This window comes from Impatiens glandulifera, chromosome 5, assembly GCF_907164915.1.
Source record: "Impatiens glandulifera chromosome 5, dImpGla2.1, whole genome shotgun sequence".
Taxonomy (NCBI): Eukaryota; Viridiplantae; Streptophyta; class Magnoliopsida; order Ericales; family Balsaminaceae; genus Impatiens; species Impatiens glandulifera.
This window is the reverse complement of record NC_061866.1, coordinates 48,580,240-48,592,715: the sequence shown is the minus strand read 5'-3', so window position 1 is coordinate 48,592,715 and position 12,476 is coordinate 48,580,240. Positions and strand designations below refer to the sequence as shown.

At 28.6% G+C, this 12,476-nt stretch overlaps 3 protein-coding genes across 3 annotated transcripts; all 3 read right to left on the bottom strand.

Annotated features, from left to right (window-relative positions):
- Positions 1-1,842: 1,842 nt before the first annotated feature.
- On the bottom strand, positions 1,843-3,370 carry LOC124938768 (epidermis-specific secreted glycoprotein EP1-like). The gene has a single exon (XM_047479272.1). The coding sequence runs from the start codon at positions 3,311-3,313 to the stop codon at positions 1,970-1,972; it is 1,344 nt and encodes a 447-aa protein (XP_047335228.1). The 5' UTR covers positions 3,314-3,370; the 3' UTR covers positions 1,843-1,969.
- Positions 3,371-5,016: 1,646 nt separating this feature from the next.
- LOC124937519 (epidermis-specific secreted glycoprotein EP1-like) lies at positions 5,017-6,581 on the bottom strand. Its single transcript, XM_047477785.1, has one exon. It carries the CDS (start codon positions 6,518-6,520, stop codon positions 5,213-5,215), a length of 1,308 nt encoding a protein of 435 aa, XP_047333741.1. The 5' UTR covers positions 6,521-6,581; the 3' UTR covers positions 5,017-5,212.
- Positions 6,582-10,723: 4,142 nt separating this feature from the next.
- LOC124939473 (epidermis-specific secreted glycoprotein EP1-like) lies at positions 10,724-12,276 on the bottom strand. The gene has a single exon (XM_047479945.1). It carries the CDS (start codon positions 12,273-12,275, stop codon positions 10,917-10,919), a length of 1,359 nt encoding a protein of 452 aa, XP_047335901.1. The 5' UTR covers position 12,276; the 3' UTR covers positions 10,724-10,916.
- Positions 12,277-12,476: the final 200 nt, after the last annotated feature.

The following is a 12,476-nucleotide window of genomic DNA, read 5'->3' as shown; positions in this document are numbered from 1 at the left end:
AATTAAATAGAAAAAATAACACCTTTAATAATTTTAACAGCCAATTGATTTTGAATAATAAATTTTGATTAGTTGATACGATTTAAACAAATTAATTATATAACTAGATATATCTAAATGTGATTTATTTCTTTATTTAATATAATAATCTAGCATTATATTATGACTTTTATTTACTACATATTTTTATAATTTTATTTTATTAATAGATTGCTAGAATGATTTATTTGTTTTTAATTATTTAACAATCATAAACTTAAGGTTAGTTCAATTTACATTGAAAATGTTTTTTTTTTATGAGGTTGGACCTAAACATTAGGTCCCTTAAAAAACACTTAAGTTAGGATGGAGCTTAATCTATTAATATATATCTAATTAAAAAAAATTAAAATATTATTTAAACTCAATTAATAGCCAAAAAGATATTTACAAAAATATAAAATTTAAGTAAATATTTTTTTTTTGAAATCAGATTGTTTTAAAAATTTAAATAAAAGAAAAACTTTAATTTGTGTTGTTTAAAAAGTGAGTTAGTGCCAATCAATGGGTTGGAGAAATAAAGTAGGTGTAGCCCATTCAAAGACCATTAAAGCGGACCAACTAACATTTATATAATCATATCCTTCCATTCAATTTACATATGTTTTTTAAATATATATTTATATATAATTTGAATAGTTAACGTGTAAATAAATATTATTTAAGTTTATTATACTTTATAAAACAAAAACATCAAATTATATACTGTAAAATACTTAATATATATATATATATACTAATTTAAATATTACAGAATTAATTGTAATGATTGTACACAAAACTAATTAAGTTGTTGAAAGCCTCTTAAACTTTTAAAATTTAAGATTAATAATCTAAACTTACTAAAAAATTATCTATATATACATATAACTATTAATATTAAAAAATCTATGTATTTCATATATACAAATATAATTTTATCTACACATATATAATTTTATATTTTAAAATACACTTATCATTTAAAAAATATGATAAATAAATTGTTCTAATATTTATATTATTTTCTTGTATACACTATGCACCACAATTTTCAATTTTTAAGCCATTGTTAATTTATTGTTTTGTTAAAGTATAATTCATTTTTGTTAATTATGTCTAAAAGAAAAGTTTTTTTAGTCTGTCAATGTGGTTGTATTAGAAATGGTATTTGAGTACATTATAACTATTTTAGAATTCCAATAATATATATACATTATATTTGAGATTAATGATTAATTCTTACTTAAAATATTTAAATTAAAAAGTTAATAATTATTTTATTATTTGTCGCGAATTAATTTTTTTTTTTTTAATGTTAGATGTTTGCACGACGCCATACCACATACTCCTAGTTCAACCTAAGACATTTTAAGTGAAAATCAAACTCATAAAATCAATATGGACATTTGAGATGCCTTCGTAAATTAATTAGCCAAACTAAATTATTAATAAAAAATAATGTATATATAATTATTTTTAGAACAAAAATAATTTTTAAGAAAAAAACAACATTTGTATCATCAGTTTAAATGAATGATATTTTTATTCATTTTAAATAGGAGCTTATAGTATATAAGTGAGATAGTTTAATTTAATTTATAAAATTGAGAATGTTATTCTATTTTGAATTTTGAATTTTAGTTTGTTTTATGGATATTACATATATTTGTAAATATGTGACATGTGAATGACACAAATAAAAATATAAAGAAAAAAAATTAATAATATAAAACATGAGTTTTGTATTATGAATGGTGACTGAGAATGACACGATAATGTAATTTTTAATCATAATAGTTAATTTAAATAAATGCAATTTAGAAGATTTATTTGAATTCTCAATCTTACCATACATATTACAAGTGGAATAAAAAATGAGGTACATGGGATTTCCTTCATCATCCTTATTTTGCAGCCAACTGAACTCCACTCCAGTCCGAATCCATGGTTATTTGTTGGATACTTTGATATATCCAACATGCTTTTTATTATCAACTTTCTTAAGTGTCTTAATATCATCCACATTCCAACATGTCGAGCTCTCAGATTCTCTGAAGTAGAAATAACCCAAACACTTGCAATCGCTGCTGCATTTCTTCAAACAATCGCTCTCCTTCATCGAACTTCCCTTGTTGAATTTGCTGATATAATGCTCCACCCCCTCAAGCTTATAGTAATGGAAATCACCAGTCTTGCACGAACCCACCTTCTTCAACTCACACTCTTCGCTCCAACCCAACAGACCCTTCTCGGTCGGACAAGCCACGCATTGGTTCTTGCTGCACAACCCAAACTTCCCGCACTTCTCCGGCAACTGGGCCTCATCGTTATCCTCTACGAACCGCACATCATTAGTAAACTGACTAAACACCTCCAACCAAGCTGAACTGTTCACGTGATCATTGTAGGTGAATATGATCAGCCTGCCGTCTATTCCCAATCGCAGAAACGAAAACGTTGCGTTATAACTTGGAACTGCCAGAGTTCGTCCGAACGATAGGTAGCTTCTAGTCAGGACACCGGAAGAAGGGTCTATTTCAGTTTGCATATCAAACTTTATAGATTCGCCGGGGACGACGAAGTCGTCGGATTCAAAACGGTTATCCCAATCCGCTGACGAATAATAAAGCAGGGGATTTGGAGAATTGGGGATTGTGTAGAACCAAGATAAGCCTTTGTTAGGCTCTAACACCAAGCTATAAGCTCCATTTGAATTCTCTTGGTTAGAAGCTCGACTTACAAGTTTGTTTACTCCGCCGGCACGAATGGATTGTCCGATCAAAAGGGTGTCGGTTGGGTAATCAAAGCTTTGCCAAACAAATTTGCCCTTGGAATCGAGCAACACCCAGTTTCCGTTAGGGAGGAGTTGACAGTCCACGACGCCCTTATTGGCGGTGGCGGTCTGCCACACGACCTGACCGTCGGCTTCGGCGAGAACGAGGTTTCCGTCAGTGCCAAAGGAAATGGTGGCGCCTTCCTTGACGGGTTTGCCGCGATTGGCCTCCCAGACCCACCGACGGACTGAGCTGGATCTGGGACGCCCTAATTTCATGGCGAAGGTTGCCGCGTTGGGAGTGGTGTTGTAGAAACCGAGCTGGAAGGGACCTGTTGATATGTCGATCGGTCTGTAGTCGGCAGCATACTCTACATCAATGTTGGTGATTCCACTTGCGATTTCATATTTAAAAGTTTTATCTTTAGGAACGCCGGCGGAGTTTGATGGGGTGCAGAAGAAGAAAATGATGAGAAGAACAATGGTGAAGAGTTTCAAGGAGGAGGAAGAAGAAGACATGATTGATTTTTGGTAGATATCAATCAGATTTTCAAAGCTTGTATTTACAGACCACGATTACAAATAAGATAAACTTGCTAGAAAAACAATTAAATCACTTAGCGGCTTAGGATAAGTTTGTGGTATAGAGAGAAGATAGGTTTCTTTTACTCAAATGAATTTGGATTTTCATATTGTAATTCAGAATCAACTTATTTGCAAAACAATTAATATGTTCAATGTGTTTTACTTGATTATGAAATATTTAAAACGCACTGTTTAAGATAGAATATTAAAAAGTGTCACTTGATTAAGCAAGTGGTCCAATCCTAAAATTATGAAAGGAAGTTTGAATATATATATATATATAAAGAGTAATCAAGTCGGATTATCGGTTAATCCGCCCATAAATTTAAAACGGTTAAAAATAAAATTAAAAATATTATATATATGTTTTGAGCTTGTAACCTAACAAAAACGAGTACAACCTTTGACCAATTAGGCTAATAAGATTTTATATTTAAATTCATCACCATATTTAATGAACATGAGACATTTTAACAATATAAATTTAATTTTTTAAGTAATTATATATATATATATATATATATATATAATTATGCTTAATTTAAAGTGTCTGAATTGCCGGGTGGGGGACTGTGATTAATTTGAATATATATGTAAGAGTAATTGAATATTTGGGTCGAATTATGGGTTGACCCGCCCATAAATTTAAAACGGTTAAAAATAAAATAAGAAAATCTTAAATGTATAATTCGAATTTGCAACTTAACAAAATAAGTACAACCCTTTAACCAACTAGGCTAATAAGATTTTATATTTAAAATTCAACAACAAATTTGATGAACGCTGGACATTTTAATAATATAAGTTCAACTTTTAACTAATTAATATATATATATATATAAATAATGATGCTTAATTTCAAAGTGTCCGGATTGCTAGGTCGAGAGCTGTTGTTAATTTGATTATATATATATATATATGAGAGTAAATGAATAATTGTGTCGGATTGTGGGTTAACCCGTCCATAAATATAAAACGGTTAAAAATTTTATAGGTATGTTTCGAACTTGCAACATAACAAAACAAGTATAATCCTTTAACAAAATATGATTGAGATGTGGTTTACCGAAAGATAACCGGTATCAATTAAAAGTGGTTAAAAAATATGAATAAAATATTTGATTGACCAAAGTGTGAGATCACGATGCTAAATGTTAAGAAAATATGAATTAAATATTTGATTGACCAAATTAAAAAAGTGAAAGGTCACGAGATTAGATATTTATTAAAAAAAAATGTGTGAGAAGATAAGTTATTTTATTAAAGTTAATAAAACGTGGAATGAGTGTTCTATTTTCTATTTTAATATATTATTCTTGATTTATTATGAATTTTAAACATTAAATACATATAATTATTATTATTAAATTTTTTATATATTTTTATTCGTGTAAATTGTAATTGAAGCACTAGTCATTCTATTTTAAACTTATTTTTTCTCTAATAGATAAATTTATAAATTTTAAGTTTCATTGTCTTCAAAATACTCACTTTTTTTTATTCTAAACCATTCACAACATATTATGTATTTATATAATTAAAATTAAACATTTTATTTTTATTTTTTAAAAGTTAATAAAAATTGAAAATAAAATTTATTTAAGCCAAATAATGACATCCAGAAAATTAAAAGACAAAAAGAAAAAAGAAAAAAAAGGCTGTCATTGATATTACATTGCCAACCAATTAAATTGAAATCTCAATCTTACACAAATAATATTATTGTTACAAACAGGAAAGACAATAAGATAACAAGTGGAAAAAACGAGCACAACCTCCTTCATCCTTATTTTGCAGCCAATTAATTAACATAATTATATCTAAAACTCCAGCTTATTTGTTGGAAACCTTGATATAACCAACATGACTGGAATTAGCTGCCTTCTTAAGTGTCTTAATATCAAACACATTCCAACATCTAGAGCTCTCCGTGTAATAGAAATACCCCAAACACTTGCAATCACTTGTGCACTTCTTCCCACAATCCATCTCATTCACAGAACTTCCCCTTGTGAATTGGCTGACGAAATGCTCCACCCCCTCAAGCTTATAGTAATGGAAATCAGCAGGTTTGCACGAACCCACCTTCTTCAACTCGCACTCCTCGCTCCACCCCAACAGACCCTTCTCCGTCGGGCAAGCCACGCATTGGTTCTTGCTGCACAACCCAAACTTCCCACACTTCTCCGGCAATTGGCATTCTTGACCATCTTCTGGGTGCCATCTATCGTTAATAAACTGAGTGAAAACCTCCTCCCAAGCTGAAATGTCAACTTTATCATTGTAAGTGAATATTCTCAGCCTCCCGTCTATTCCCAATCGCAATAAAGAAAGCGTCCCGTTATAATTTGGCCTTGCCATAGATCGTCCAAAACCTAGATAAGTTCTAATCAGGACATCTGAAGCGTCAGTTTCAATATCGACGACATCAAACTTTATAGATTCACCGGGGACAACAAACCCGAATTCATAATATGAAGACGAAAAATAAAGCAGGGGCTTTGGAGAATTTTTGGGTTTATAGAACCATGATAACCCTTTATTGGGTTCAAATTCCAAACTATAAGGCCCGTCTGAGTTATCCAATTCGGAAGCTCGACTTACAAGCTTGACCGCAGCACCTACCCGAAGAGACTGACCGATCAAAAGAGTGTCGGTTGGTGAATCAAAGCTCTGCCAAACAAAGCTGCCATTCGAATTGAGCAAAACCATGTTCCCGTTAGGCAACACTTTGAAATCGACAACTCCCTTATTGGCTGTGGCTGTCTGCCACGTCACGCGACCGTCGGAATCGGCGAGGACGATGTTCCCGTCCCGACCGAAGGTGAGGGTGGCGTTTTCCTTGACGGGTTTGCCGCGATTGGCTTCCCAAACCCATCGGAAAAGGGATTCTGAACGGGTGTTGGCCATTCTTAGAGCGAGGGTGTAGGCGTTTGGGGTGGTATTGTAGAAACAGAGTTGGAAGGGAGAATTGAAAACGCGGAGCGTTCTGTAGGTTCCATCGTATTCTACGATGAATTCGCCGAAATCTCCTTGGTTCACGAACTTGAATGTTTTATCGGCGGGAACGACAGCGTCGGATTTTGTGTAGAATAAGGTTTGGACAAGGAGGAATAGAAAGAAAATATTCAACCAAGACATGGCGATAGCGGTGAGCGGTGGGAGGTGGGAGGTGGCAAATATATGGATATGATTTAAGCTTATGAATGTGTACATTTATATATATATATGGAAGTTTTGATTTCAGTGGTCAATGTTATATAATATATGTACCCCACTAATGCTATTTGAAAACATTAAAAAAATTCTTATTTTTTTTTAGCTCAAATTCAATTTTGTTTTGAATGCGTCACAGAATAGTATGTGACAACATTTCTTTTTTCTATACGAATTTGGTGACTATTTTAACTTATGCTTCTTAGATATTTATTTTTGTAAGACAATATTTTTTTATATAAAAATATTATTACAAAACAACTTATCTAATGTTTCTAAAATTAGAAAAAGGACAATGAAAATAAATATTTTCGACAATAATATGTCACTCAATCTATAAATTTATTGGTCTTACTTGGAAAAAACTCGAGTTTGAAACACTGTTAGCTAAAATAAGATTTTGACATCTTGAATGATCGTATCAATGTTTAAATGGAAAAGAGGAGTCGAAAATAGTGATGTCAAAAGCGGTTTAGGGCTCTGTCGGTTTAAGAAAATATATGGATATGAAACTAATCATAATCATGAAAAATAACTCAAAATTTATGTAATAATGTATGTATTTATATGTCCCATAACTTAAATCTTTAATGATTTATTAAATCATTAAGAATTCTTTTATTTCACCGTGAGTTTAGGCTCTTAGGTCAAAACTAATATTAGTCATCATATCTCTAACAATGAGATTATAGGGTTACACTCAAATCTCTTTTTTGGATGTATTGTGATAAACAATGAGATTTTAAATGAATGCATAATAGACTTATCTTATATTAGTTAATCAATATTGTTTGTGATTAAAATCTCTAATTTAATTAATGTTAAACAATAAGCAAACATGAATGGGTTGTGCACCTAGCTTGAAACAAATAAAAAAAATTAAGAAAAAAAAACATTTTTGATGTCTTTATTTTATTATTATTAAATTAAAATTTTAAATAAATAAATCATTTTAATAATTTAACTGATTAAAAATTTAACTAACATACTTTTCTATCAAACAATAAACAAAATTTTTTTTTTAACAAATTTTTTTTTTACAGAAACTCTAAACTCTAAGGTAGTGTTTGGTATGTAGTATTAAGTATATGGTATAAATTATAAAAGGGTATAAATTATAAAGGATATTAAAATGTATAAATTATATAAGTTATTAGTGTTTGGTTGGAAATATAAAATAGGTATAAATTATATATGTTTTATTATTGTGTGTTTGGTTGGTCATATAAAAAATTAGTAAGAAGTATAAAAAGATTATTTTACCCTTAAATTTATATAAATTATTTTTAATTATTATTTTAATATTTATCTTATAATTAGTTTGTATTGTTAATTAAATTAAAATTTATAAAATTTATAAAAATATAATATATAATTATGCGTAGATGTATTTTAAAATAAATAATATTGTTACATGTTTTATCATATTTTATATATAATTTAACTTATATAATTATAAAATATTAATAATAATAATTTTATAAAATAATATTTGAAATTAAAATGTATAATTATAATTAATTTTAAAAATAAATTATATAAGTTGTATTAATTAATAATAATAATAATAATATTTAGTTACAATTTATTATTATTATTATTATTATATTTTAAAATATAATAAAAAAATTAAAATTTTAATAATTTTATACTTTTAATTAACATTATTAATTATGTATATTATTTTTATATTTTTAATTAAAATTATTAATTATTATATTTAATTATGTAAAATTATAACTTTTAAATTCTTATATTTAAAAATAATATAAATTTTCTATCATATATATATTTATATATAAATTAAAAAAATAAAAAATAAAAAATTATGTAATTATTTATTATTATTATTTAAATTAAAAAAATGATATACAGTTAAATATAAATAAATATATACTTATACTTTATTATTATTATATTTTAAAATATAATAAAAAAATAAAATTTTATAAATATAAATGGTAGAAAAAGAATATTAATTTTTTTTTTAAAACTTATTAATAAGTACTACTTTGTACCTGATTCAATGCATAAATAATACTTGAATAATACTGTACATATAAATATTATTAATCCAAACAACTTTTATAATTTTCTGTACTATATCTATAGTTTTGTATATAACAAACGTAGCCTAAGAGTTTCACACACAATTTGTTAATTAAAAATGAGATTCTTATAAACTAAATTAAAACAAGTAATATATATATATATATATATATATATTTATATATATATATATAAGACTAAATATACTGTGAAAACCATAAAACAAGATAAAATTATTAGAAATTTTAAATTTTAAATTAATTTAATGATTTTATAATAAAAAATTAAGAATATTAAATAGAAAATGCCAAAGTAATTGGATTTGAGCAAATTTCTATGACCATTACTTAGCTTATAATAAACAATGCAGATTTTAGTATTTTAGTTTTTTTTTTAAATCTATGCTTCTTTCTGAACTTTGAATTACACAAATTTGTAATAAAAGAGTAGGTTTAGAAATCCTTACAACTAATAAATTTTATGTATAAAATTATTGTAATCAAATCATTTTAAGTGCTTATATGTATGAACCATATTTAATTTAAATTAATTAAAATGGCATTTAATTTTTTATAACATAATTTAATTTATAAATTGAATTAAATATATAATAAACTCAAAAAAATTAATATTTAATATGGAATTTTAAAATTTTCAATATACAAATTAATTTTAAAGATATAAATTATCAAATAAATATTTATATATTTATATTCTATTTGTTAAATAAAATAAATACTTAAAAAAATAATTACAACATTCAATGTACAATGTCAAAGATATAATTTAAAGAGGAATACTAAAAACACACCATTTAAGATAAATTTAAAAATATCACTTGATTAAGCCAACTGGTCCAATCCTAAAACTATGAAAGGTAGTTTGTATTAAAATGTTTCGATTTTCGGATTGAGAGTTGTTGTTAATTTTAATATATATATGAAAGTAAATGAATATTTGTGTCGGATTATGGTTGACTTGCCCATAAACATAAAACGGTTAAAAATAAAATTAAAACTGATAGGTATGTTTTGAATTTGCAACCTCACAAAAACAAGTGCAACATTTTAACCAGCTAGACTAATAAGACTTTATATTTTAAATTTAACATCAAATTTGATGAATGCAGGATATTTTAACAATATAAGCTAAACTTTTTAACTAACTAATATATATATATAATAAAAAATATTATATGTATGTTTCGAACTTGTAACCTAACAATTCTTTAACCAACTAGGTTAATAAAACTTTATATTTTAAATTAAATATTAAATTTGATTAACGCAGAACATTTTAACAATATAAGTTCAACTTTTTAACTAACTAATATATAATTATGCTTAATTTCAAAGTATCCGGAATACCGGGTCGAGAGTTGTGGTTAATTTGAATATATAAGTGAAAGTAAATGGATACTTGGGTCGGATTGTGAGTTGACCCGCCCATAAACTTAAAACGGTTAAAAATAAAATAAAAATGTTATATGAATGTTTCGAACTTGCAATATAACAAAAACAAAAACAACTTTTTAACTAAGTGTGATTGGGATGTGGTTTGCCGATGAATAATAGTCGGTATCAATTGAAAGTGGTTACAAAATATGAATCAAATATTTGATTGACCAAAGTGTGAGGTCACAATGCTAAATGTTAAAAAAATATTAATCAAATATTTGATTGAACAAAGTGAAAGTGTAAGTAACGAGACGTGAGATTCATTCGAAAAAAAATATGTGATAAAATATGTGAAAAAATAAGTTGTTTAGTCGAAATGAATAAAATGTATAATGAGAGTGTTTTATTTTAATATATTATTCGTGATTTATTAAAAAAATTAAACATTCAATACATATTATTAAATTTTTTATATTTTTATCGGTGAACAATATATATATTGTAGATAGGTGGTAAATTTTTAGTTTCATTTTTTTCAAATTACTCTTTTAATATTCTAAACCATTCACAAAATATTATATATATATATAATTAAATATTTTATTTTATTTTTATAAAAATAAAATTTATTTGAGCATAACTAAACAAATAATAACTTAAAAAAAAATTAAAAGATAAAAAGAAAGAAAAAAAGGGTTGTCATTGATATTACATTGCCAACCAATTAAATTGAAATCTCAATCTTACACAAATATTATTGTTACAAACAGGAAAGACAATAAGATAACAAGTGGAAAAAAAGAGCACAACCTCCTTCATCCTTCATCCTTATTTTGCAGCTAAATAATTAACATGATTATCGCTAAAACTCCAGCCTACTTGTTGGAAACCTTGATATAACCAACATGACTGGAATTATTTGCCTTCCTAAGTGTCTTAATATCAAACACATTCCAACATCTAGAGCTCTCTCTGTAATAGAAATACCCCAAACACTTACAATCACTTGTACACTTCTTCCCACAATCCATCTCATTCACCGAACTTCCCCTGGTGAATTGGCTGACGAAATGCTCCACCCCCTCAAGCTTATAGTAATGGAAATCAGTCGGCTTGCATGAACTCACCTTCTTCAACTCACACTCTTCGCTCCACCCCAACAAACCCTTCTCGGTCGGACAAGCCACGCATTGGTTCTTGCTGCACAACCCAAACTTCCCGCACTTCTCCGGCAATTGGCATTCTTGACCAATTTCTGTGTACCATCTACGGCTAATAAACTGAGTGAAAACCTCCTCCCAAGCTGAACTGTCAACTTTATCATTGTAAGTGAATATTCTCAGTCTTCCGTCTATTCCCAAACGCAATAAAGAAAGCGTCCCGTTATAATTTGTTATTGCATTAAATCGATCAAAACTTAGGTAACTTCTAACCAGGACATCTGAAGCGTCTGTTTCAGTCCAAATGTGAAACTGTATAGATTCACCGGGGACAACAAGCCCGAATTCATTATATAAAGTCGAAAAATAAAGCAGGGGCTTTGGAGAATTTTTGGGTTGATAGAACCATGATAACCCTTTATTGGGTTCCAATTCCAAACTATAAGGCCCGTCCGAGTTATCCAATTCGGAAGCTCGACTTACAAGCTTGACCGCAGCACCTACCCGAAGAGACTGACCGATCAAAAGAGTGTCGGTTGGTGAATCGAAGCTCTGCCAAACAAAGCTGCCATTGGAATTGAGCAAAACCATGTTCCCGTTAGGCAACACTTTGAAATCGACGACTCCCTTATTGGCTGTGGCTGTCTGCCACGTCACGCGACCGTCGGAATCGGCGAGGACGAGGTTCCCGTCCTGACCGAAGGTGAGGGTGGCGTTTTCCTTGACGGGTTTGCCGCGATTGGCTTCCCAAACCCATCGGAAAAGGGATTCTGAACGGGTGTTGGCCATTCTTAAAGAGAGGGTGTAGGCGTTTGGGGTGGTATTGTAGAAACAGAGTTGGAAGGGAGAATTGAAAACGCTGAGCGTTCTGTAGGTTCCATCGTATTCTACGATGAATTCGCCGAAATCTCCTTGGTTCACGAACTTGAATGTTTTATCGGCGGGAACGACGGCGTGGGATTTTGTGTAGAATAAGGTTTGGATAAGGAGGAATAGACAGAAAATATTGAACCAAGACATGGCGTGGGCGGTGGCGAATATATGGATATGATTTAAACTTATGAATGTGTACATTTATATATATAGGAAATTTTGATTTCAGTGGTCAATGTTATATAATATATGATCAATAAAAGAGTTATAGATCAATCTTACATAGATAATATATGTACCCCACTAATGCTATTTGAGAACATTAATTTTGTTTCTTATTTTTAGCTCAAATTCAATTTCGTTTTGAATGCGTCACAGAATAGTATGTGACATCATTTATAT

Bases quoted from the DNA above. Each gene is read 5' to 3' on its own strand.
- LOC124938768 (XM_047479272.1), bottom strand. From the start codon at position 3,313: ATGTCTTCTTCTTCCTCCTCCTTGAAACTCTTCACCATTGTTCTTCTC.
- LOC124937519 (XM_047477785.1), bottom strand. From the start codon at position 6,520: ATGTCTTGGTTGAATATTTTCTTTCTATTCCTCCTTGTCCAAACCTTA.
- LOC124939473 (XM_047479945.1), bottom strand. From the start codon at position 12,275: ATGTACACATTCATAAGTTTAAATCATATCCATATATTCGCCACCGCC.